General features: G+C 46.8%; 2 protein-coding genes across 2 annotated transcripts; both read left to right on the top strand.

The window, feature by feature from the left end:
• The first annotated feature begins 3,066 nt into the window (after positions 1–3,066).
• Positions 3,067–7,565, top strand: LOC308469200 (C-type natriuretic peptide 1-like). The gene is made up of 3 exons (XM_081024545.1): positions 3,067–3,468; positions 4,921–5,232; positions 6,855–7,565. The coding sequence occupies exons 1-2, from the start codon at positions 3,373–3,375 to the stop codon at positions 5,215–5,217; spliced, it is 393 nt and encodes a 130-aa protein (XP_080880671.1). The 5' UTR covers positions 3,067–3,372; the 3' UTR covers positions 5,218–5,232; positions 6,855–7,565.
• Positions 7,566–12,136: 4,571 nt separating this feature from the next.
• On the top strand, positions 12,137–17,196 carry LOC308469199 (natriuretic peptides B-like). Its single transcript, XM_081024544.1, has 3 exons — positions 12,137–12,426; positions 16,102–16,393; positions 16,904–17,196. The coding sequence occupies exons 1-3, from the start codon at positions 12,304–12,306 to the stop codon at positions 16,927–16,929; spliced, it is 441 nt and encodes a 146-aa protein (XP_080880670.1). The 5' UTR covers positions 12,137–12,303; the 3' UTR covers positions 16,930–17,196.
• The last annotated feature ends 9,596 nt before the right edge of the window (positions 17,197–26,792 follow it).

Genomic DNA, 26,792 nt, shown 5'->3' with positions numbered 1-26,792 from the left:
TTTGTCCACAGACAGCTTTCCCGGTCATGTGGCCAGCAGGATTAAACTACTTCTGGTGCAACGGAACACTGATGGAAACCAGAGTGCACGAAACCCCATTTACCTTCCTGCCACAGCGGTACCTATTTATTTACTTGAACTGGCATGCTTTTGAACTGCTAGGTTGGCAGGAGCTGGGACAGAGCAACAGGTGCTCACCCTGTTGCGGGGATTTGAACCGCCGACCTTCCGCTCGGCAAGCCCAAGAGGCTCAGTGGTTTCGACCACAGCGCCACCGGCATCCGTGCATGTATGTGCGCAGAACACAGGAACATAAGAGTAGCCGGGGGGGAACCAGTGAGCAGAATTGAGGACAACTGCTTTCTTCCCTCTCGCTGTTTCCAGCAAGTGAAATTCGGAAACAACTGTAGAGGCAAAGCATAGCCTTTGTGGCTAGTTCTACAGTTCGACTAGGCTCTGCATGAAGAAGAACAGGGATTTTCCAGGTTTCAGGATTTGCAGGCAAAGCTGGCTCCTGGAAGGTTGGAAGGCAATGTTGGAGCTCTAAATCAGGGATCTGTTTCCCCTCCCAGTAAGCAGTTGTGAAAAATTAATCTAAGGCTTCTGATGCTAATTTGAGGCTCAATTAAGCAGCGCGCTGTCTGTTTCCTGCTAGGCCCACCGGTGTCCTGGAGTGCGCCGAATGATGATCGGGGCCGTGTGGAATAATGTCACCGTTCTTCTGCAGGAGTTGGGGGGGGGCAGACTTTGATACGGGATGGCAGAAAGCCCCAAGGACCTCGGCTTTCCTTTAAGCATGCAAAGGCAAGCTGCTAGTCCTTCGGCTGCAAAGACACAGCTGGAAAATACAAATGGTAAAAAATAATAATAAGACATGTAAAATAGCCACATACGGTCACAGCTAATGATTTCAAGGTTGCCAGGGACAGGATCTTCCGGCCTTCAAATGCTGACCTGGATAGGAATGTCTCTAAATTCCTCCTGGGAGTCAGCAATGAGGGAGGGCAGGTGCACTTCTGCCAGGGAGCGCAATCTACAAAGAGGGAGCCACCACCAAGAAGGCCAGTGCCAAACAGGTCTCACTCAGTGACCTTCTCACCACTGATCATAAGGCTCAAGATGGTTGTTAATGGGGGAGAAGAGCATGGAGATATTTGGGGCCCGAGCCCCTTAAGGATTTATAATGCCAGCAATGGTACCTTGGAGGTTGAGGTTAGAGTGAGAGAAGACTGGCTTGTCTGAGGATGGCTGGAAGCAGGCATGGAGGATCTCTGGCCTTCTGGGTGTTGCTGAACGACAGCTCCCATCACCCCTGGGGCCTCTACCTGGAGCTCTACCTGGAGATCCTGTCAGAAATTGAACCCAGGACCTTCTGCATGCCAAGCAGATGCTCTACCGCTGAACGAAGGTCCATCCCTTAAGACGCAGTTTCCTCGTACCAAGTAAGAACGTTGTTCTCTCCAGCTCAGTATACCTACACTGATTGACAGCTTCTCTTGGCAGTTTCTGGCAAGGGCCTTCAACTGAGAATCCTGTTGACTTTCTTCCCTCCTTTCTTTAGAAGTTATAATAAATGGCTCTGAGCTTCCCTTATTGAAAGGTATTTCAAATCTCCCTTCGGAACCCGGGAAGCCTGACACAGAGTCAGGCCCTTCCAGCTCAGCATTCTACACAAGGACCTGCTGCTCAGTGGAAGTATACCTGCTTGGCGTGCAGAAGGTCCCAAATTCAGTCCTCAATGGCATCTCCTCCAAGTGTCCCGATATTCCAGGGACAGTCCCGGAATTACAGAAGCCGTCCCAGTTTCTGATTTGATCCCGGAATGTCCCGTTTTCCCTTCTCCCTTTCCTCCATGTCTTGGAGAACAATTAAAAGTTGTGTGTGCAGGTGAAAAAACGGAGTCCTGTTTATCCTGAAAATAAAATCTCCGCACCAAATGAAAGAAACTTTGAAGCTGGCGTACGAAGCCCTTCCTATAATTCCAAAGGAAAAGGTCAGCAATCGACTTCGGATTCTTTCCTTGCAATGCTTTAGCAGCCAGCTATTTCTTAGGGAATGTGGGTGATGTTTGTTCCTTTATTATTGTACATGGAGCCTTGCACTGCCTACTCAGAAGTAAGCCTCACTGTATTCAATGGAGCTTACTCCCAAGTGACTGTGTAAAGACTGGACTGCAATCCTAAGCATTTTTACTCAGATAGTTCAATAGGATTTGCTTTCTGGTAGGTTCCTGATCCTTCTCAGAGTTCCATTATTATTATTATTATTATTATTATTATTATTATTATTACAGTGGTACCTCAGGTTACAAAAGCTTCAGGTTACATACGCTTTAGGTTACAGACTCCGCTAACCCAGAAATAGTACCTCAGGTTAAGAACTTTGCTACAGGATGACAACAGAAATCGTGCTCTGGCGGCACGGCAGCAGCGGGAGGCCCCATAAGCTAAAGTGGTGCTTCAGGTTAAGAACAGTTTCAGGTTAAGAACGGACCTCCAGAACGAATTAAGTACTTAACCCGAGGTACCACTGTATATCCCACCTAGAGTCCCCTAACAGGGACTCCAAGCAGTTTACAGCTAAAAAATTATTTCACTTCATTTATCTGTGGAAGGTGTTGCACACAGTCCTTTCCCTTACAAATTTTTTTCTTTACAACAACCCTGTGAGGTAGGCTAGGTGGAGAGGATGTAATTGCTCAAAGTAAACCGAAGTAGCTGTGTATATGAGGTTCATGTGTACGGCAAGATCAAGCACAGGAGAAGCTTCCTGATCCGACAAATCAGAGAAATGTTGGAGGGTAGGTGAATGTCCTTTGCCTGAAACCCTGGAGGGCTGCTGCTGCCGGTCTGTGTAGACAATACTGAGCTAAGATGGACCAGTGTATACATCAGCATAAGTCAGCCTCCTGTTTTCCTTTGGGTCTATTTCTCCGCAGGCTTTCTATATATTACATGTTCTACCGGAGTATCCTAACAGCAGTAGTAATTTTGCTGCTGCCAGCCGGCAGAGAATTGAACAAAACTGACAGGTGGAGGTGTCCGGAGGCGAAAAAGCAGAGAAGATTTCCAGCTCAAGATCACCAGCATCTGCCAAACGCAAAACTCCTCTTTTTGTTACCGGCTGATACCTGCCGAGGGGGAGAGAGAAAGAGAGTGCATTAGCAAAGATGCTTTGCAAACTCCCCTCCTCCCTGACAAGGGATGAGATGCACTCAAGCCAATTGTTGGGCATCTTCCAGGAGCTCAGCGGTGGACCTGGGGAGGGGTCAAGGGAGATATAAAAGCCAGGCAGAGAACCAGCTGGCTCACCTTGCCGCAGGGGAAAGGCTTAGGGGATCCAGCTAGGAGTGGAGGCAAGGCAGCCACGCAGATGATGAACCCCAAAGTTATGTACTCCCGCTGGGTCTTGCTGCTGCTGCTTTTTGCTCACCAACAAGGAAGAGCCAAGCCAGTGACCAATGTCCAGGTAAGTGGAGGGGGTGGTGGATGAGGTCAGAAGGATCTGGCTGCATTTCAAAGCAATCCAAACCAGAGTCACACTTCCCAAAGCAATTCGTGAACCGAAAAGCAGCCTTTGAAACTCGCACCGCTCTGAATTTTGCAGTGCAAGTTCTCCAGCTGGGTAATGGGCATCAATAAATGCTTGTGCTAGGGTAAAGCACGCACACAGAAATGCATAGATTTCTTTTTTGTGAGAGAGAGAGAGAGAGAGAGAGAGAGAGAGAGAGAGAGAGAGAGAATAGAGAAATGCACTACAAAAAGAGATATTGCAAAAAAATGTGCACATTAGGCAAAATTGCAAAGGTTTTATTTTATGGCAAATATTTCATTGCAGAGGAGATTATGGTTAGGGGCTGGTTTGGGAGCAGTGGTTAGAGTGTCGGACTTTGACCTGGGAGACCAGGGTTCGAATCCCCCCCCACTCAGCCACGAAGTTCACTGGGTGTGACCTAGGGCCGGTTGCTGTATCTCAGCCTGCCCTACCTCACAGGGTTGCTGTGAGGATAAAATGGGGAGGAGGGGACCCACCATAGCTGTCAACATTTCCCTTGTTTTAAGGGAAATTCCCTTATTCCGAATAGGATTCCTCGCAAGAAAAGGGAAAAGTTGACAGCTATGGGGCGGACGGATGACACCCCAGGCTCCTCAGAAGAATGGTGGGATAAAAATGCAGCAAATAAATACAGATTATTAGTGCTAAGTTTTCAAGTGTAATTCGTTTTTAGTTTCGGTTGTTGTTTTTTTCATTGCAAACTAATGTTGAGAGCCGAACTTTAGATGGGAGGAATGAGAAATTGAAAGTGACAGATCTGTCCCATCTTTAGGTAAGAGGAAGGAACAGCCCCCAGAAAAAAGCCAAGTGAGGTTTTCCAGTGGAATGAAGGGAAGAGGCTCTTTGGGGGTATAAAGACTCACCTGGACCGAAGTTGGAGGTGATGCAAAAAGGGGGGGGAGCCACCCCAATAGTTATAAGCAAGTCAAATTTTATAGGTGTCAGCTTGCAGGGAAGGGGGAAGCAGAGAGGGCGAGAGGAGGGGTCTTGGTTTTGCTGGTGCTTATTTTGTTTCTTTTGTTCGCTGGTGCTTATTTGGTTTCACCCCACGACGGGGTGAGCTCCCGTTGCTCAGTCCCAGCTCCTGTCAACCTAGCAGTTCGAAGGCACGTCAAAGTGCAAGTAGATAAATAGGTACCACTGTGGCGGGAAGGTAAACGGCGTTTCCGTGCGCTGCTCTGGTTCGCCAGAAGCGGCTTTGTCCTGCTGGCCACATGACCCGGAAGCTGTACGCTAACTCCCTCGGCCAGTAAAGTGAGATGAGCGCCGCAACCCCAGAGTCGGTCACGACTGGACCTAATGGTCAGGGGTCCTTTACCTATTTTGTTTCTCTTCCTTCTCCCTGCACCCTCCTGTATTTTTCAGACCCTGTCTAAGTGGTTAGAGGAGGACCTCGAACAGCCAGCAGGGTCCGAGGAAACAGAGCAGGACCAAGATGAGACCCTCCTAACCGGAGCCTTGGAACAACAGGATGCTGTTCTGCCATGGGCCAGGAGACCCCAGGAAGGGGTGCCCCTCTCAGAAAGCAATTTCCAGAGGCTCTTCAATGACCTCCTGGGCTCTTCCCGGAGGTATCGGGGAAGGAGCAAAAAGGGCCTTTTGAGAGGATGCTTCGGGGTCAAGCTGGACCGGATCGGGGCTCTGAGTGGGCTGGGGTGCTGAAAGGCAGCCCGGCAGGTAAGTGTCCACAACTGGAAGATTCTGGCCTGGTTGCGTCAAGACCGGATGGTTGCAATGCGCTCCACGTGGGGCTTCCTTTGCACGTGAACCGGAAGCCGCAGTCTGTGCAGAATTCTGCAGCACAATTGCATACAATAGCTGTGCTCAGGGATCTGCTACCGGGCCAAGTTCAAGGTGTTACTATTAGTATATAAAGCCCTTAACAGCTTCACCAGTTTACCTATGAGAACACCTCACCCCCCCCCCAAATATGCCCACACGATTGCTTTGATTGGTGGAACTGGCACTACCAAAGGTGCCACAGAATCCCTGTCCTGCATTTGTAAAAAGTCCAGCTTTTAGTGTGGCAGCAGCACCTTTGGAACTCCCTGCCTATTGAATTCAGACAGGTGCCTTCATTGAACTCTTTTTGGTGTCTGCTGAAAACAGATAAGCCCAGCCAGATGTTTAAAAAGTCGGTGTGAGTTTTGATCTGTTTTTAACCTTCTTTTTTAGCTTTTCAAAAGTCTTTCTTACTGATCTTATTACCTTTTTTGTAAACCTCTTTGAGGTTTTTGTTTTACAATCAAGCGGTGTATATGTTTTATGAAATATACAGTGGTACCTCAGGTTACATACGCTTCAGGTTACAGACTCCGCTAACCCAGAAATATTACCTCGGGTTAAGAACTTTGCTTCAGGATGAGAACAGAAATTGTGCTCCGGCAGCGCGGCAACAGCAGGAGGAGGCCCCATTAGCTAAAGTGGTGCTTCAGGTTAAGAACAGTTTCAGGTTAAGTACAGACCTCCGGAACGAATTACGTACTTAACCCGAGGTACCACTGTATAAATAAATTTCAGGCAGGAGTTTCATGGGGTTCATAGAGGCTAGGCAACCATCTCTCAGGGATGGTACACCATAAGAGCCGCAGACATTCTCCCTGACACAGGGTCTGCCAACCTTACTTGTAGCCTGGTTCCAATACCGAGAAATGGTTCTGGGCACCAGAATGCACCCAACTCTTTGGGCTACAACATAATGTCCCTCCCCTCAATCCTGGACTCAGGGAGGGGGATTCTGTGAGCACCAAGGAAGGCTTCTAACAGAACAGAGGATGTTATAAAAGATACTAGTCTTCATGGTTCTGTGTGATTTAAATGGAAACGTAGGAAGCTGCCTTCTACTGAGCTTTGGTCCATCTAGCTCAGCATTGCCAACCCTGACTGGCAGCGGCACTCCCGGGTTTCAGGCAAGGGATGTCTCCAGCTTTACCTGGAGATGCTGTTGAAAATTGAACCTAAGACCTTCTGCATGCAAAGCTCTGCCATATAACGCTTCCCCGCAGGGACCTCGCGGGCAACCTCTGCCCTAATACACACCCAGATCTTTAGGCAGAGTTTGCGATCTGTATTTATTACATTAAAAATAATATTCCTTGGGGGAGAGAATCGACCAAGCCAATTAAATCGGGGCGCCTTCTCTTCCACTCACAGGGAAAGGTTTTCAGCCAATTAACCTTGCCAAGGAAGGCAGCTAAGCATGACAGACGCGCTGAGCTTCCTCTCTCATAGGGCTGTTCCAGAGAGAGGCCGTTTCAGAACATGATATATTTTCGTTTCCCTTTCTTCTCCTTCAGCAGGACCCTTCGCTGGCCGGACCCATCGCCTCCCAGAGAGACAACCAACACCCTCATTCATCGCCAAGGCATCCCCACCTTCGAGCAAAAACCTTCACACCTCCTGCCTCTGCCCACCTCCATAATACAATTCGATCTGTCAGGACTCATTCCCCCACGCACTCGAAGCTGCTTTCTTCCCCCGCATACAAGTCATGCTTAAACTGCTGCCTTCATGACCAGAAGCGGTTAACTTTCTTCTTTAAGAGTTAGCCAAATTCAGGGAAGATGGGGGCAGTGCCTGTTAACTACGATAGCAAAACAGAGAGCCCATGGACAGGAGCAGTTTACCCTGAGGACCAAACACTAGAGGGGAAACAACAGCTGAAGGGAGACTATATGAGAAGCATCCTGCTGGCAGGCCAATCTGGTCCAGCATCCTGTTCTCACAGTGGCCAATCAGATGCTTATGGGAGCAGGACATGGACGCAGTTTGGGATTCCCACTTGTAATTCTGACAGGGGAGATAAAACATCTAACCATTAGCCATTGATACCCTTCTCCTGGGACGCAGGTGGCGCTGTGGGTTAAACCACAGAGCCTAGGGCTTGCCGATCGGAAGGTTGGCGGTTCGAATCCCTGCGACGGGGTGAGCTCCCGTTGCTCAGTCCCTGCTCCTGCCAACCTAGCAGTTCGAAAGCACAAAGTGCAAGTAGATAAATAGGTACCACTCCGGCGGGAAGGTAAACGGCCTTTCTGTGCGCTGCTCTGGTTTGCCAGAAGTGGCTTAGTCCTGCTGGCCACATGACCCGGAAGCTGTACGCCGGCTCCCTCGGCCAGTAAAGTGAGATGAGCGCCACAACCCCAGAGTCATCCGTGACTGGACCTAACAGTCAGGGGCACAGCTGTGAACGTTTCCCTTTTTTTAAGGGAAATTCCCTTATTCCGAATAGGAGTTCTTGCAAGAAAAGGGAAAAGTTGACAGCTATGGTCAGAGGTCCCTTTACCTTTACCCTTCTCTTCCATGAATTTCATAGAATCTTAGAGTTGGAGGGGGACCTGAAGGACATCTAGTCCAACCCCCTGCAATGCAGGAATCACAGCCCAAGAATCCCTGACAGATGGCCATTCAGGCTCTGCTTAAAAGCCTCCAAAGAAGGAGAGTCCATCACCTCCTGAGGGCGTCCGCTCCGCCGTCAAAACAGCTCTTACTGCCAGAAAGTTATTCCTAATGTTTGGTCAGAATCTCCTTTCTTGTAACTCGAAGACATGGGTTCGAGTCCTACCCTCCAGAGCAGCAGAAAACAAGCTTGCTCCATCTTCCAATTTGCCTAATCCTCTTTGAAAGCCACCTAAGTGGGATGACCACCCTCTTTCCTTGAGTGTGGCCTTCCCTAAAAAAAGGAGTTTAGCGGTCCCACAGGTGGAAAACAGGAGGCCTGACTAGTTGGTACTTTGGGCCGGCCCAGCATAGGCAGTTCTTCTCAGTGGCGGGCAGGTGTGAGTGAGTCAACCCGGAAAAAACTCACAGAACATCTGAGGCTCAGCTTTCTCCCATTAAACATTAGTTCACCCATCCAGAGCCTTCTGGCGCTGATGGAACCAGAGAAATCAGATCGCGGTCTTCACACCCACACCTCCAGTCAGTGCTCTCTCATTCGTGGCAAAGGTGTGTATCTACAATAAATCCTATCTAACCTTCGTTCCGTGTCTTGTTCATGTGCAAAATTCTGCATGCGGACAGTTGTCGAAATAAACTGGTTTTCATAATTGGTCCGATTCATTTCCAATATGCTGTGTGTGTGTGTGTAAAAAAGAACGCAATTTATTTCTTCCAACTCTCGTTTAGAATATGGCTCTCAGACTTGGAAAAGACCCTGAAAATAGACTGCAGAGTGCCTCTGTTTGGGGGGAAATTAGGGGGAGGGTTGGATCCTGTGCTAATCAGTGGCGTAGCGTGGGGGGTGCAGGGGGGCTGGCCGCACCGGGCGCAACATCTGGGGGGGGGGGGCGCTCACACTCGCAGCTCTCTGCCCCTACTAAAATCCACGGGTTAGGGGGCGCAAATTACTTGCCTTGCCCCGGGTGCTGACAACCCACGCTACGCCACTGGTGCTAGTCCTCCTCGTCTTGAGAAAGCCAGGGTGTTGGAGTGGTTAAGATTGTCCGACCAGGGCCTGCAAGACCAGAGTTCAAATCCCCACTCAGGCATGAAGCTTACAGGGACACCTTGGGCCAGACATTGCCTTTCAGCTTAACCTACCTCCCAGGGTTGTTTTGAGGACTGAATGGGGGCGGGGGACCACGTATACCAGTCTGAGCTCTTTGGAGAAAAAGGTGGGATATCAACCAATCATACAAACAAACTTGGCTGGATACAACCCAGAAGGAGAGCCCTAAATCTGGATCAGGCCAGCATCCTCCTCTCACCGGATACTTCAATGGGAAGCCCCACAAGCAGGTAAACTGGTGAATCCAATCGCTGGGCAATTAAACTTGACCTTAACCACCCAGGGTCCAGCGTTATGAGAAGGCAGGAGAATGTCAATGTTTGCAAGGGGGCCTTTGGTTTTGCAAAAGGAAATATGACAGGGGCAGATCTCCTGCGTAGGTGTGGATGTTGTCTCCTGGTGCCCAAATCAACCACGCAGGGGTGTTTGCACAGCGAAGGAACTGTCATGTAGATGCCCTCAGCTCAGCTAAAATGAAAACTGCCGGTATGGGCTTTCAACAACACAGAGACGCACAAGAGGATTTTGACACTCGCATTAATGCAGAATGCTTAATGATTTGGGCAGGCAGGGGAAAAGAGCAGAGTGTTCCTGCTGCCAAAGAAATGATGAGGAAGGGGAATATGGCCAGGGGCGAGTCCTGGAGCATTGGGTCTCTGTGTCAGCACAAGCGTAAAATGAAATATTTTTTCACGGGCAGCCAGGATTTGTCTCCAAGCTCACAAGAACCCCAAAGTTCTCTCAAGCCGGCCTTGGACTCTTTGCAACAGAAAGGGCAGGATGCAAATCAGGAGAAAGAATGAACAGACAGAGAAAATTATGCCCATTTTACAGGTGGCAAGTAGAGGCTGAGGTCTAGCAGTTTGCTAGGGGTTCTAGAATCCTCAGCGATAGAAAGGGAAAGATACAAAAGAAGGGGTAGAAAGAATGAACAGACAGATACAATTATGTTAGGGCGGCCATATGTCTGGATTTCCCCAGACGTTACTGGGATTTCAAAGGCAGAAATGACAGGGGGGGTTGGTTTCTGAAATGTGCCGCTTTGTCCTGGATCTTAGGCAAGTCAATAGAAAAATCGCAGGGTTTGGGGGTTTTTTGGCGTTTTTGTAAAGCTCAACAACTTTTGGGGTGTCCTGCTTTTTACTTTTTGAAATATGGCAACCCTAAATTATGCCCATTTTAGAGGTGGCAAGTAGAGGCTGAGGACTAGCAACATGCCATCAGGTTTTTAGAAATGGTTGTTTATATTCTTCTAAGGGGGTGGAGAACTTGTGGTCCTTCGGATCTCGCTGCACTCCAAGTCCCATCATCCCTGACCATCGGCTGGGAGAGGATCCCAACATCTTGTGGAGGAGAGCTGCAGGTTCCTTGACCTTGCCCACATCATAGATACTAGATCATAGAATTGTAGAGTTGGAAAATGATATACCGGTCATATTCTAAAATGTAAAACAGTAAAATTTAATAAAAATTATAGAGGGGAATTCTAAGGGGGGGCACAGCTTACATCACAAAGCCATCCTTTCGTGCACACACGAGGTAATGTATCTTCTCTCGCATAAAAGGCCACAGCTAATTAAATGCGCCTGCCCATTCCCGTCCCGGGCAAACGTGTTTGTTCCAATTAGCATATAAATGGTAACAGCCGCCCTTTGAAGTGAGCCCGGGGTGGGAGATGAAGGGTCTTCCGTCACCAAGAGGGGTGGGGGGCTGTTTCCCCCCAGATAGGAGCAGGTGGAGGAAAGCAGAGGTGCGCGGGTCTATGAGCTGAGCTGTAAAGCCTTTTTTCCCAACCGGCACCAAGCAGATTCGCAAAAGGCGTTTTCACAGCATGGCCAGGCTTTTGCAAAATATGCAAAATTAAAAGCGCACAGAAATAACGTTGCAAGAGAGGGTTCTGATCCCAGCAGATACCCAAGCCTTAATCAAAGCATTCTAAAATAGCTAAACCACTCTATTTATGTATTTATCTCATGTCTACGACTTGAGGTGATGTGCATCGGGTCCATCTAGTTCAGCACTACCAACACTGGTTGGCAGCCAGGGCCAGATTTAGGTTTGGTGAGGCCCTAAGCTACTGAAGGCAATGGGGCCTTTGATATGTCCAGCTGTCCTTTGTCAACAACAAATTGTCGCTTTTTTTGTGTTGAATATATGCTATATGGTAATTTATGCACCTTGTTGTCTTGGTCCATGGAGTTTTCTTGGCAGGGATACTGGAATGGCTTGCCAGTTCCTGCTCCAGGTGGATCACGTTTGGTCAAACTCTCCACTATGACCTGTTCATCTTGGGTGGCCCTGCACGGCATAGTTCATAGCTTCTCTGAGTTATTCAAGCCCTTTCGCCATGGCAAGGCAGTGATCCATGAAGGGGACCTAGCATCTTAAAAGGCAGAGACATCACCTTGCCAGCAAAGGTCCGTATATTAAAAGCTATGGTTTTCCCAGTAGTGATGTATGGAAGTAAGAGCTGGACCATAAAGAAGGCTGATCGCCGAAGAATTGATGCTTTTGAATTATGGTGCTGGAGGAGACTCTTGAGAGTCCCATGGACTGCAAGAAGATCAAACCTCTCCATTCTTCAGGAAATCAGCCCTGAGTGCTCACTGGAAGGACAGATCCTGAAGCTGAGGCTTCAATACTTTGGCCACCTCATGAGAACAGAAGCCTCCCTGGAAAAGACCCTGATGTTGGGAAAGATGGAGGGCACAAGGAGAAGGGGACGGCAGAGGACGAGATGGTTGGACAGTGTTCTCAAAGCTACCAGCATGAGTTTGACCAAACTGCGGGAGGCAGTGGAAGTCAGGAGTGCCTGGCCTGCTCTGGTCAGTACAGCCAGCTATTAACCCCAGTTTCCCTATCATCGCGGAATTGCCTAATTTGGGGACTCACCCGTAGCGTAAGTCGTAGCCCTGCATTTGCCTCTAATAAAGAAGAAAAGACATTTCTGCAGGTTCGCGGCCGTGAACAGTTTGGCGGCTCAAGAAAGCGTCTATAATTGCTCTGTTAAAAGCAGGGTGGGGGCAGAATGTGTCATTTCCGAAAGACTCAGCACCGCTGGCTGGAACCAGTTCCCTTATCAGAGCCAAGTGGCTCAGCTCGCTGGGGTCCAGGCCGGCTGGAAGCAGCAAGGAGCCATCCTCCGAAGGAGCTTATAAAGAAAGGCTCCCTAGGTCTGCAAAGAAGTGTTTCGCATCCCCAGCCAAAGCTACCAGACCTCAGAGGCCCGAAGAGAAGCAGGGATGATGGATGCTGTGACCTGGTGTCGCTGGTCCTCTGTGCTCTTGGTGTTCGCCCAAGCAGGCCTGGGTTCGAGTCATCCTGTGGCCTGGAGTCCTTCCAGCGAAGAACTGCGGTCCTTTCAGGTGAGGAAGGAGGAGGCAGGTCAGGGGTGGTGTGTGTGGGTGTGTGTGTGTGTGTGTGTGTGTGTGTTGGGAAGTCAGTTCGATTGTTGTTGTTTTTAAAAAAATAATAATTTTTTTTTAATTTTTTTTACCAACAACCAAAACCAAGTGAAAACAAACAGTGAAAACCCCCAGGCGGCTGATACATTGGGTATACATAATCAATAATAACATATTCAAATCAATCATATGTACAATTCTATATACCCTAACACTCCTCCCTCCACAAGGTTTGTTTAACTTTTAACATTTTAATTGCCCCAAATTGTTCAAACCTACTTAAATAATTCAATATCTTCTTAAACCAATCCTCCTCCTTCTCACTGACCTCAAACCCTTTCATTTTATGTATCTTCACAGTTAGATATTCTAAGATTATAATATTTTTCAATTTTTCCCTCCATTGGTTCACCCCTAGCTCTTTTGCATTTTTCCAATTACTCGCTATAACCTGTCTGGCTGCAATTACCATCAATTTTACCCATTTACATTCCTCTATTGTTTCTAACTTGGTGCAGTTTGGTTGTTGTTGTTTAGTTGTTTAGTCGTGTCCGACTCTTCGTGACCCCATGGACCAGAGCACACCAGGCACTCCTGTCTTCCACTGCCTCCCACAGTTTGGTCAAACTCATGTTGGTTCAGTTTGATTCGAAGGTACCTAATTCACGCATAAATTTATCCAACTGATCCAACTTAGAACTCACCCAAAGGCAAATTGAAATGCAACTATCCTTCAAAATTTAATCATTATTTGGTTATATTTGCAGATCTCAGAGCAGCATTCAAATGCAAGGTTAAAAATGCAGAAAGCATAATGAAAACAAGACAAACCATTAACCCTCCAGCCCCTCCCACAAGTTTTTTTGGTACTTTTCCGAATTTTGCAACAAGCTTCTCAAACGAGCTCCAAAATGCTCCTCTTGGTGAAAATAATGTAAGAGCAGAGTTCAAATTCCCACTGCTCCATGAAGCTTGCTGGGTGACCTTGGGCCAGTCATCATCTTTTAGTCTGACCTACTTCACAGGGTTGTTGTGAGGGTAAAATGGGGGTAGGGAGGAGAACCACGTACACCACCTTGAGATCATTGGAGAATAATGGTGGCTTGTAAATGTAATAAATAAATAAATGAAATGTTTTACATGGGGGGGGGAGTACTAGCAAAGAATGATGATTAATGGATTCTATCTAACTCAGTCCCTCTAGCTGCGATTCCTGCATTGTAAGGGGCTGAGCTAAATGACCCTTATGGTCCCTTAGTAAAGTTAAAGGGTAAAGGGACCCCTGACCATTAGGTCCAGTCGTGGCCAACTCTGGCGTTGTGGCTCTCATCTCGCTTTATTGGCCGAGGGAGCCGGCGTACAGCTTCCGGGTCATGTGGCCAGCAGGACTAAGCCGCTTCTGGCGAACCAGAGCAGCACACTGAAACACCGTTTACCTTCCCGCCGGAGCGGTACCTATTTATCTACTTGCAATGGTGTGCTTTCGAACTGCTAGGTTGGCAGGAGCAGGGACTGAGCTATGGGAGCTCACCCTGTCGCGGGGATTCGAACCGCCAACCTTCTGATTGGAAAGTCATAGGTTCTGTGGTTTAACCCACAGCGCCACCCGCATCCCTATGGTCCCTTGCAACAGCACAATTCTAAGATTCCTACTCAGAGGAAACCCACTGGAATTAATGGACCTATGTCAGTCTTCTCCATTGCCTTCAATGGGTCTGTTCTGAGTAGGACTAGCATTGGATGGACTAGCAGAGAATGATAATTTGAACTTGTTAGCTGCTTGTGAGCAGAAAAAGGTCTTCGCAGCTCGACCAACGTGCATTGCAGGAATCAAAAGCATTACATATAGTGGGGGTGGCAAATTTTGGAGAGAAGAGAGAAGGGAACTGGCATCCCCAATTTTTATTTTTTAATTTAACAGTGGTACCTTGGTTTTCAAACTTAATCCATTCCAGAAGTCCCTTCCAAAACCAAAGCATTCTGAAACCAAGGCACGCTTTCCCATAGAAAGTAATGCAAAATGGATTAATCCATTCCAGACTTTTCAAAACAACCCCTAAAACAGCAATTTAACATGAATTTTACTATCTAACGAGACCATTGATTCATAAAATGAAAGCAATAATCAATGTACTGTACTATAAAATAAATAAGATAGTATTGTAGATTATTTAAAAATATATATATATTTTTCTTACCTGCACTGATGACGGTCATTGTTTGGATGGGGGGATTTTATCCATTTTTGCAGTCACACAATCAATCCAGTAGCTGAACTGGGTTCCACACAGTCACAGAAACAAATTAACTGAAAAAGCCTCAAAAACAAAAATGCAAAATAAATGGCAAAAATAAAAATGCCAAACTTAATCCGCTCTGGAAGTCCGTTTGACTTCCGAAATGTTCAAAAACCAAGGCACAGCTTCTGATTAGTGCAGGAAACAATAGCTGACAGTCGCACTGGACATTCGGCTTCTGAAAAATGTTCGAAAACCCGAACACTTACTTCTGGGTTTTCGGGGTTTGAGAACCAAGGTGTTTGAGAATCAAGCTACCACTGTATATCCTAAAGGAGTCAAGAGGAAACTTCTGTTTGAAGGCTGGGGTGGAGTGAGGACTCTCAAGCCAAGATTTCTTCCGCAAATTCAAAATCTAGATTGTTCTGGTTCAAAATCTCTCTCTTCCCACCAATTTACACAACAGAAGACACTGTTCAGTTGAGGTTTTGGAGAGGGGAAAATGCAGGTGTAAAAAGATGGCATTGATCACACTAATATTTAACACCGTGCCCTGAAAATCCATTAAAAATAATTAAGATCTTCTTTACAAAAAGACCTCACAGTCAAATTTTAAAAGGTGGCAATTCAAAGAAAAGTCAAACCCATGTGCTAAAACTGGACCAGATTGTAAATTTTCTGTGTGTGTGTGTGTGTGTGTGTGTGTGTGTGTGTGTGTGTAAGAAAGAAAGCAGCAACTGCTTTGATATAATATTGATTGCTATGGTGATCGCAGGAAGGACCATTTAGCTCAGTGTCAGAGCAACTGCTTGGCATGCAGAAGGTCCCAGGTTCAAACCCCAGTGGGATCTCCAGGGAGGACTGGGGGTGTCCCCTGCCTGAAACCGTGCTGCTTCCAGCCAGTGCTGGTAATACACAGCTATAAGGTAAAGGAAAAGGGACCCCTGACCATTCGGTCCAGTCGTGGCCAACTCTGGGGTTGCGGCGCTCATCTCGCTTTATTGGCCGAGGGAGCCGGCGTACAGCTTCCAGGTCATGTGGCCAGCATGACTAAGCCGCTTCTGGCGAACCAGAGCAGCACACGGAAACGCCGTTTACCTTCCTGCCGGAGTGGTACCTATTTATCTACTTGCATTTTGACGTGCTTTCGAACTGCTAGGCTGGCAGGAGCAGGGACCGAGCAACGGGAGCTCACCCCGTCGCAGGGATTCGAAACCACGACCTTCTGATCGGCAAGTCCTAGGCTCTGTGGTTTAACCCACAGCGCCACCCGCTTCCCTTTTAATACACAGCAAGCTGGACTCAATTGTCTGACTCAGTAGGAGGAAGCTTTCTAGGTCCTCACATTCTGAACTGAGTTTGTTTCTTGATATTCTCTTTCCATCCCCTCTGATTTTAGGACCTCCTCGAGCGCCTGAAGGAAAAATTTCCGGAAGGGGAATTGGAGGCTCCCATCTCGAGGTCTGACGAGGCAGAGGACGGCTCTGACATGATGGACCTTGTTGACGCAGAAAGCCTCTCTTCCAGCCAGCTCAGACTTCAGACTTCCCTTCACCCTGCAGAAATGGAGGATCACTGGATGAAATTCCTGGCTTCCCCAAAGCGGAGGAGATATTTCTCCGGATGCTTCGGCACCAGGCTTGAGCGGATCGGGACCCAGACAGGCCTTGGGTGCAATGTCTACAGAGCCCGTAGGTCTCTTTCTAAGGAATCTCGTTGCTGGGTTGGGTGGGCATGCGGGATTCATTTATTTCACAAAACTCGCTTGCGAGAAATATTAGAATCAGCAGCTGAAAACAGTGCAGGCAACCTTCTGGGTCAAACCGAAATCTACTCTATGCTCTGTCCAGGCAAGCAATAGGCAATTTTCAAAGTTTAAGGATGCCTTTCCAGGCAGGCAAAACTACTCAAGGAGGGTGCAAGGTAGGGTTGGTTAGGGGGTGTGGCCTGTGAAGAAGGGGTGTGGCCTGTGTAACCTCCCAAGGGCCAGATCAAGAATCCTGGAGGGCCACAAGGTCTCCCATCCCTGAGCATTTCGTATGATCCAGCAGAGCTGTCCTTATATCACTCTCCTTTGTCAGAACGAACCCCGATAGAGAGGAATGAGCTTGGAAAGCAGCTAGTCCTCATGAGTAACGCTGCTCCTTTTAAGCAGAAGGGGAACCCTTAACTCAAAAGATCTTTAACTCTTTTTTTTTTAGGTTCTTGGAGGAAACCCAGAAGTTGAAATCAGAAGACGACCTCGGCTGCCCCAAAAGTTTGGAAAACAAAGGCCATAAAGTTTATATAGACTGTTAAATCTGTTTGAGAACTCTCTGCGCACAGTCCCTCTCAATAATCACACCCCTTCCTAGACAATATAAAAACCTGTATATTCATATTGTATGGGCTCCCGCTACATTTGAAGCTTAGTGGTGTGCCACTGAGACCGTCTTTCGGCCTACTGGAACGGGGGCTTTGGTGCTGCAAAATCTGAATAAACATTTTATAGAAATGGAGTGTTTTCACTGTGGTGTAGCGATAGCAGAGAAATTTCACAATTTGCATTCATGAGCCTGCATAATTTGCACACCCTGAACCCATATGCACGTGACCACAAGCTTTGAAATACACATGCAGAACATTTCTCGACCAAAAAAATAAAAATAAATAAAGTATGAGGAAAAACTTGTGGTAACGTAAGGGTCACCACACTTCTTTTGGGCTGAGGAGCACATTGAGAATTTTGAGGACATGTCGCGGATGGGATGCCAGTCACAAAATGGCTGCCAAGGCAGTGGTGTGGCCTAACACAAAATGGCTGCCATGAGGTGGAAAATGAAATGACCACAAAATGATTGGGGGGGGGATCCTTTCTACTAGTGAGGAAAAGGCCCCTTTGTCAGTCACTGCTACATTTGTTCACAGAGAGAAGCTCTTTCCCCCTCTCCTCTGTTCAGAACAAAAAGGAGGGTGGGTGTCTGATCCTTTCTCCTTTTCAGAAATTTACTTTTTCTTAATTGGCAAAGCATCGTCAGCTGACATTAAACAATAAAAGCATTCCCTCGGCCCTAACGCACTTATATGCATTCATTAATATAGGCAGCCTATAAGTCTAAATGGAAGTCCACTTATTGGGGTTGGTGATTATGAGATATCAGTGCCGCCACAGAAAGGGAGATCTTCGCTTTCCCGTTGTTTTACAGGAAAAACTATATAACGGTATAATTAGATTGATGTCATCAAAAGCATTCAATATATTCTTTATATATAAGAATTCATTGATAACATGGTCCAATCTTAGGGGTCAGGGAAAGCCTGGGCAAAAAGACAAGCCTTTGCAAGATATCAGATGTCGCAGATCAACAGCGCTTCGTGTCTGGAAGAGGGGAGGGTGTTCCATTAGAGGAACAACAACAGAAAATCCCAGTGTCTGGGATAATAGGGTGAGGTGAAATCGGTAAAAAATTTCCCAGATGTTTTAAGTGAGACGTGGGGAACCTTTGGCCCTGCGGATATTGCAGAGCTACAACTCACATCATTCATTGGTCATGTTTGCCAGGGTTGGTTGGGAATTGCAGTACCACATCACGCAGAGAACCCTGATCTAAATTGTTGCCTTCTCAGACCAGATACCCGGATCTATTTTACACACAGTTTGAGGACACTGGCAGCTACCAAAGTTCACCAGAGTCCACCTCCTCTCTCACCTTTCTGTTTTTAAACGCTCACAAAGCTTTCCCTCTGCCTGCATTTTACTGTCTCCAGCTTTCCCTTGCCTTATCTAGCCCAAGCAGGCAGGCACAGCTAGCAGCCACCAGCCACCAAAAGCCATCACAGAACCAGCAGTGGCTGTGAATCGTACAAAATCCTTGCCTTGTTTTGTTTTGTTTTAATCAAATATCCTTTATTAGGCATAGCAAACCACACATTATCAAACAGACACTGTATACAAATTGTGCAAAATACGAGCTCAGCATAACAAGGTTTGTCCCAATCAGATCTTTAACTCCAGAGAAAATCAATTTGCATAAATAATACAAGACAACACTACCACATCATCAATCAATTAAGAACCACTAAATCTCTTTATAATGGCCCAGTCTTTCTACATGGACAGCACTCAAAAATTCAGCCACTATTAAAAGTAATTTGATCATTCCTAGAATCATAGAATCATAGAATCATAGAGTTGGAAGAGACCACAAGGGCCATCGAGTCCAACCCCCTGCCAAGCAGGAAACACCATCAGAGCACTCCTGACATATGGTTGTCAAGCCTCTGCTTAAAGACCTCCAAAGAAGGAGACTCCACCACACTCCTTGGCAGCAAATTCCACTGTCGAACAGCTCTTACTGTCAGGAAGTTCTTCCTAATGTTTAGGTGGAATCTTCTTTCTTGTAGTTTGGATCCATTGCTCCGTGTCCGCTTCTCTGGAGCAGCAGAAAACAACCTTTCTCCCTCCTCTATGTGACATCCTTTTATATATTTGAACATGGCTATCATATCACCCCTTAACCTCCTCTTCTCCAGGCTAAACATGCCCAGCTCCCTTAGCCGTTCCTCATAAGGCATCGTTTCCAGGCCTTTGACCATTTTGGTTGCCCTCCTCTGGACATGTTCCAGTTTGTCAGTGTCCTTCTTGAACTGTGGTGCCCAGAACTGGACACAGTACTCCAGGTGAGGTCTGACCAGAGCAGAATACAGTGGCACTATTACTTCCCTTGATCTAGATGCTATACTCCTATTGATGCAGCCCAGAATTGCATTGGCTTTTTTAGCTGCCACGTCACACTGTTGGCTCATGTCAAGTTTGTGGTCAACCAAGACTCCTAGATCCTGTCCGAGAGCAGGTCCTGAACCGTTGGAAACATAGAAATCAGTCTATTGAGTTGTAAGGCCTCTAATAATTGTCTTCTGGCATAATGCCAAAATCACAAGAAAAGAAAATATGCTCCAAAATATCAGGTTCCTGTTTGCTACATTTGCAGAGATGCTCTGATTCTGGGAGAGCTAAATATCTTCCTCTCACTATCATCAAAGGAAACATATTAAATCTGGCTAACATAAACAGCCTGCACAATTCATGATTCTTCAGATTTGTCATGTATCCCTTTTGAAAATCTCTACACAAAGGGAGATTTAAATAGAGAGGAGAGCAAGTGCCTTGCTTGAAACTGCCAGTCAGGGCCAACAACACTGAGCTGGGCGGAGCGCTGACTCAGTAAAAGGCCATCTGAAAACCTTCCTGCTTTGTCCTAACCTGATCTCCCACCGGTCCCTGATTTCCTTGCTCCCCTAAACGCTGCCACCCCAACCAATTTTTAAAGCCCTTAATTTCTGGCCTCAAGACTAGACTAGGTTCATGACATGCAGAGATCTGAGGATTCAAAACCACAGTAGGAACAATTCTCCTGTTTGTTTTCCCCCCAAAGGGAGCAGGAAAGAAAAAGTAAATCCATGCTGGGATAAGAGAGACAGGTTCTGTTGACCCGGGAAAGGGTTCTGCGGTTCAACATCCCCACCTAGCTTAAGGAAGTAGCTGGAGGAAGGTTTGATTCAGCACCTTGGAGAGATGCCAAGGGCATGGATCACATCAGTTCTTTCTAGGAGGAAGCTTACAGTATTATTTTCTTGCTCCCAGCAAAGCGAGCTTGCAGGGAGGCTGTCGCACAAAAATGTGAACTATTCCACCAAGGTCAAACCACTTTCAAAGAAAAGGACACTCTGGGCACAAATTGATGCATCGGAACAGTGCTTTTCACAAACTTTCCTGCCATAGGGGAACTTTTTTTTAAAAATGTACTCAGTGCTACTCCTGCTCAGAATTTGACCCCAGCCACATTCACACCATCTAATAATAATGATCGTTTTTATTTTATACCCCACCCATCTGGCTGGGTTTCCCCAGCCCCTCTGGGCGGCTTACAACATATAAAACAGAACAAAACATCAAACATTAAAAAACAAGATATCCTATACAATCAACAAACAAACCAACAAATCAATAACAACCAATAACAACAATCAGTTTACAGTTATACCCAAATTAAAGTAAACGCCGACCCCAGCTAAACATTTAACCAACACCAACCCGACAAAAACGAAACAGGAACCAAAATTAGAATTGTTTAAAACATCCTATACCCTTTTAAAATGTGGCTCTTTTCTGGATGGTCAGGCAGCAGCAACCATATTTTGAAAGCACCAGGACATCACTTTAAACAGCCATGGCTTCTGTCCAAAGAATCTTGGGAACTGTAGTTTGCTAAGAGCCCTGAGAGTTAGGAAACCCCCTTTGCAGAGGCACAAGTCTCAGAGTGGTTTTTTAATGATCAATCTACCCTGCCAGGGAACTCTGGGAATAGTAGCTCTGGGAGAGGTTGCCTGACAACTCTCGACACCCTTAATAAACTACGGTTCCCAGAGTTCTCTGTGGGCAGCCGCTGTATAAAGCGCATCATAGCACTTGAAACGTATGGGGGTGGGTGGCCTTGCTTAACCTAGATCCATTCATTTCAGTGGATCTACTCTGAATAGGACTGGGTTGGGCTGAGCTCTATATATTTTAGAAAAAGTTTTTGAAGACACAACAAAGAGAACTGGACTCCTTGACTGGCTTTCAATAAGGATTCACAAACCTTTTATTGATGATAATCAGCTAAATAGTTTGAGGATCTATACAACTGTGTAACATGCAGAAAACAGCATTCTTAGAGAAATCAAAGACTGGAACTGAGGGAAGCTGGGGGGTGGGGGGGTGGGTTTTGTGTGGGAGGGTGGGGGAGGGAGGAAAAATGGGGGGGAAATAAGGATGATATGTTTCTGGATAATATGTTTTGTTTTAATTTTGAATAAAAAAAGTGTATGTATGTACAGACACACACACACACACACACACACACACACACATATATATATATTGCCTCCCTCGGCAATCTTCGCGGAGCTCTGGCCCAATGGTTGCCAGTGGCTTGAATTAATTAATTTTATAATGAATGATTTTAGAGTGTTGTTTGTGCTGTACTTTTGTACTGTTTTATTGTTGTTAGCCACCCTGAGCCCGGCTTCGGCTGGGGAGGGCGGGATATAAATAAAATTTATTATTATTATTATTATTATTATTATTATTATTATTAATGAAAAATTGGGAGAGGGAAGAAACATTGCCAGCCCACATTAAGAATAAAAATAAAAATCCATCCATCCTAACTTAAGCATATAGAGTTGTATTCATCCAAGCCAACAAGAGGCCTTATAAGAATTCAAGGGCACAGTCCAAGCAGATGGGAGGGGGACTCTCAAGGGTGATAGAGAGCAGAGTTAGTGTGGGGGTGGCTGGGAGGAGTTCTGAGGGCCAGATCCATGATACCTGGAGGGCCACATAAGTCCTGCCTTATACCCTTCTTGCATTTGTGGCTCTGGGATGGGTCTGACTTGCTTCCCCTTGGGATTTTCTCCCCATAGGAAAATGATAGTTCATCTCTCTGTTCTTTCGCTTGGAAGACAGGGTGGAGCAGTGGTTAGAGGGCTGGGCCAGGACCTGGGAGAGTGGGGTTCAAATCCCTGCCCAGGGGTAAATTCAGGCCAGCTACCGCCTCCCAGGCTAACCTACCTTGCAGGGCTGTTGTGAGGATAAAATGGGGAGGGGGAGAAGTGTGCATGCCGACTGGAGCTCTTGGGAAGAAAACAGTGGGATATAATGAATAAGAACAATGATAAAAAAGAACTTCACTGTTTGACTGAGTCTGTACTCAGGACTGTGAATGCAGTCTGAAATGAAAAGACTTTGGGGAGGTCTGCTTTTTTTTGCTACATTACAATGCATCAGTAAAAGTGAAAAAGAAGGAACTAAGGGATGCGGGTGGCTGTGGGTTAAACCACAGAGCCTAGGACTTGCTGATCAGAAGGTCGGCAGTTCGAATCCCCATGACAGGGTGAGCTCCCGTTGCTCGTTCTCTGCTCCTGGCAACCTTGCAGTTCAAAAGCACGTCAAAGTGCAAGTAGATAAATAGGTACCACTCTGGCGGGAAGGTAAACGCCGTTTCCATGCGCTGCTCTGGTTCGCCAGAAGCAGCTTAGTCATGCTGGCCACATGACCCGGAAGCTGTATGCCGGCTCCCTCGGCCAATAAAGCCAGATGAGCGCCGCAACCCCAGAGGCGTCCGCGACTGGACCTAATGGTCAGGGGTCCCTTTACCTTTACCTTTTAAGGTTCGGTTTAGGTATCTGACCCGCAGGCTAGCTGCCCCATCTGGGCCAAAGGTCATGATGTGCAGGTAAGCTTAATTTTATTGATTGATTGATTTCATAAAATTTATACACTGCTTGATTGTTGTTGGTTTTTTTAAACGCAAAGTGGTTGACAAAAAAGACTAAAGAACAGATTAAAAACTTCCTAAATACCTGGGCAGGCTTGTCTAAATGAAAATGGGTTTTTTTGTTTTTTGTTTAGCAGGTACAGCCAAGAGTGCAGCAAAGGCAACTGCCTGACGTCAAGTGGCGGGGAGTTCCAAAGTGCCGCCGCGCTCAAAGATGGAGTTCTTGCAAATGTCTGACTCTTCTCGATGCCGATATTAAGCCCCGAATGGAACAAAGCCACTTGGAAAGGAAGCAAAGCCAGGACTGAGCTGATACCTTCATTACTCCATATATAGGAATGGCCCTTGAGGGAAAGTCCAGGGCTGGGGTGTCATCAGATTCCCTCTCACCCTGCAAAAAAACCCGCTGTCCTCTCCAGCTTCTTGCTTTTGCTATACAAGGCGATTTCCCCAAGGTGCATTTCTGGGGATATTTTGAGGGTCCTCTCTGCTCAGATCTGGGAAATGTTTGAAAGTTGAGGGAGGGGAGGTAAAAGAAATTCCAACGAGGGATGGGGTTTGTAATCTCCGAGGCCAGTATCAGCCGAGAGGGCAGGCGGCATGAAATCACCGGCTTGTGACTCCTGCATGCTAGGAGATCAGCTGCCCAGTGACACCTAATAAAGGGAATCTTCTCTGAAAGGAGCTGCATTCCGGCGAGGGGGCTGGAATGCGCCCCAGATAGTCCCACCGATAACCCAAGGAAGCAGAGCTCGGCTCAAAGCGTATATAAGGCCGGCTGGGGAGAAAAAGGCAGCATAGGACACAACAGAGCAGGGACGAAGTGAAGCCTGATATTTCTCGAAAAGGACATCGTCTCCAGGGCAAGAAAGCCAAACGCACCTTCTCCAGGCATGGACACCCAGGGCTCGACCGCAGTCATCTTTGCCTTGCTGTTCCTCCTCTGTTTCCAGCACCCCATGGCCCACCCCATCGACAGCCTCAGCCCCGCCAAGGAGCTAGCCAGCATGGAGGTAAGGAACTCAGAGGGGCAAGTTTGGGGAGACTCAGTCCTATGTTGTTTAGTCGTTTAGTCGTGTCCGACTCTTCGTGACGCCATGGACCAGAGCACGCCAGGCACTCCTGTCTTCCACTGCCTCCCGCAGTTTGGTCAGACTCATGCTGGTAGCTTCGAGAACACTGTCCAACCATCTCGTCCTCTGTCATCCCCTTCTCCTTCTGCCCTCCATCTTTCCCAACATCAGGGTCTTCTCCAGGGAGTCTTCTCTTCTCATGAGGTGGCCAAAGTATTGGAGCCTCAGCTTCACGATCTGTCCTTCCAGTGAGCACTCAGGGCTGATTTCCTTCAGAATGGATAGGTTTGATCTTCTTGCAGTCCATGGGACTCTCAAGAGTCTCCTCCAGCACCATAATTCAAAAGCATCAATTCTTCAGCGATGAGCCTTCTTTATGGTCCAGCTCTCACTTCCATACATCACTACTGGGAAAACCATAGCTTTAACTATACGGACCTTTGTTGGCAAGGTGATGTCTCTGCCTTTTAAGATGTTGCCTAGGTTTTTCTAAGAATCCCAGAGGGGCAGGTTTTGGGAGACTCAGTCCTAGGATTCTAGGACTGGGGGTGTCGGAGGAGACTGGGGGTGATTGACAGGGAAGCGATGCCAGCCTCTGTCCGCTCGCTGTTGGGAACAAAATACTGGGTTGCTGTGCACATGAGAATGCATTCTTTTAGGGAGAACCGCTTTGCAAAAACAACAACCACTTGCATCTATTAGGTAAAATTCACACCAACGGATTTTTCACAAGGACTTTTAAAAAAAATCGAATAGATTTTTTATTAAAACACAAAAATCAATTAAAACAGACTCCTCCCAGAAAACAGGTGTGAAATACCAAAGAAGAGGAGGAAAGGGACCTGAGATGTGTTAGAATATGTTAGAAATTACAAGTCTATTTTTTAAAAAAAACACATTAATATACATTTTAATAAAATTAAATAAAACTTCAAAAAATAAATAAGTGGCAAAGTGTTATAGAGATGTGGAGGACTGAATCTAAGATTATTGTTGTGATTAGAACTTTTATTCTACCTTTTCTTCTAGGTTGCACATGGTCGCATACATTCATTCCCCCACAACAACCTTGTGAGGTAGGTTGGGCTGAGAGGCAGTGACTGGCCCAAGGTCACCACAGTGAGTTTCATGGCCAGTGAGTGGAGGATTTGAACGCAGGTCCAATGCTCTAGCCAATGTACCGGTCGCTGCTGGGAACAAAATACTGGGTTGTGTCTTTTGCCCTTCTTCCATTCTTAGCTATGGCTGGGCGGATCTGTCCTTCCTCAGTTGCAGTTCATCGCTGCAGAATCTTAGGATGGCAGTGAGCGTTGGCGACTTGTAAAAGACAGGCAACGTTGCAGAGTGGTTACAGAGCTAGGACCTGGGAGACCAGGGTTTAAATCCCCACTTGTCCATGCAGTTCACTGGGTGACCTTGGGATCCGTCCCTGCCTCCCAGCCGAACCTAAAATTCTAGGATATAAATGCAACAAATAAATGATAAAATTCATAAAGGATTCCAGGCTTGTGCCAGGGAGACAAGGCTTTTCCATGTTACGGAGTGTCTAACTGGGATTTATTTATTTATCACCTGTTATAACATTCATATTCCACCTCAAGGTGGCCTATGCTTTCTTCCCCTCCATCTCCCGCATTTTACCCTCACAACAACCGTGACATGTAGGAAGGGTCGGGGAAGAAAGTTGATCCTCTTTGCATTTTAGTGAGAAAACAACCCGGTTCACAGTTCGAGACTGGATACACGAAACGAAACAGAAGCGACCTTTGAAACTCACACATCTCCCAATTTTGCAGGGCGGTTCTCCGTCAACAAGCGTGCGCAAAAGTGCAGAGGCCAACGAAAAGGAACATGCTAAAATATGTCACATTGGGGGACTCTGCTTGTGCAAATGTGTATATGCTGGTCAAAATTGCTTATAGAAATTTGCACATATGGATTTTCTGCCGCAGAGATGTGTGGTGACGAATTTTAAGACTGGGAAGACGATGAGCTGAAATGGACAGATTTATTTACTGTATTTTTTTGCTCTATAAGACTCACTTTTCCCCTCCTAAAAAGTAAGGGGAAATGTGTGTGCGTCTTATGGAGCGAATGCAGGCTGTGCAGCTATCACAGAAGCAAGAACAGCAAGAGGGATTGCTGCTTTCACTGCGCGGCGATCCCTCTTGCTGTTCTGGCTTCTGAGATTCAGAATTTTTTTTCTTCTTGTTTTCCTCCTCCAAAAACTAGGTGCGTCTTGTGGTCTGGTGCGTCTTATAGAGCGAAAAGTACGGGTATTTGTTCTGTTACGGTCCCACCTTTTTCTCAGAGGAGCTCAAGGTGTCAAACTTGCTTCTCCCCCCTCCTCATTTAATCCCCGCAACGACCCTGTGAGGTAGGCTAGGCTGAGAGGCAGGGAGTGGGCCCAAGGTTAGCCAGTGAGCTTCCTGGCTGAGGGAGGATTTGAACGCTGGTCTCCCAGACCCTAGCCAGATAATCACTCTAACCACTCCAGCACCCTGTCTCTTGAATGATCAGGTGTCTTCCTTGTTAACTTCTTGAAGGCATCTGACTCACTGACCTTGATGCTGGGGAGTCTTACGCAGTTTAGGAGACCTGGAGCTCAGCAGCAAAATGCATGTTTCATATCTGTAAAATCACAAGCCCGAAAGAAAGAATTGTATTTGCAGAACGACAAACCCGGTTTCCAGGAACAGGCAGACACCAGAAAGAAA

This window comes from Podarcis pityusensis (genome assembly GCF_964106645.2).
Source record: "Podarcis pityusensis genome assembly, contig: HAP1_SCAFFOLD_85, whole genome shotgun sequence".
Classification (NCBI taxonomy): domain Eukaryota; kingdom Metazoa; phylum Chordata; class Lepidosauria; order Squamata; family Lacertidae; genus Podarcis; species Podarcis pityusensis.
The sequence above is the reverse complement of the archived record's forward strand: the minus strand, read 5'-3'. Positions and strand labels throughout refer to the sequence as shown.

Excerpts from the sequence above, each read along its gene's own strand:
- LOC308469200 (XM_081024545.1), top strand. The coding sequence starts at position 3,373 with ATGATGAACCCCAAAGTTATGTACTCCCGCTGGGTCTTGCTGCTGCTG. Across the intron at positions 3,469-4,920 it reads AGCCAGTGACCAATGTCCAG|ACCCTGTCTAAGTGGTTAGA; the intron begins GTAAGTGGAGGG and ends TGTATTTTTCAG.
- LOC308469199 (XM_081024544.1), top strand. The coding sequence starts at position 12,304 with ATGATGGATGCTGTGACCTGGTGTCGCTGGTCCTCTGTGCTCTTGGTG. Across the intron at positions 12,427-16,101 it reads AAGAACTGCGGTCCTTTCAG|GACCTCCTCGAGCGCCTGAA; the intron begins GTGAGGAAGGAG and ends CTCTGATTTTAG. Across the intron at positions 16,394-16,903 it reads GTGCAATGTCTACAGAGCCC|GTTCTTGGAGGAAACCCAGA; the intron begins GTAGGTCTCTTT and ends TTTTTTTTTTAG.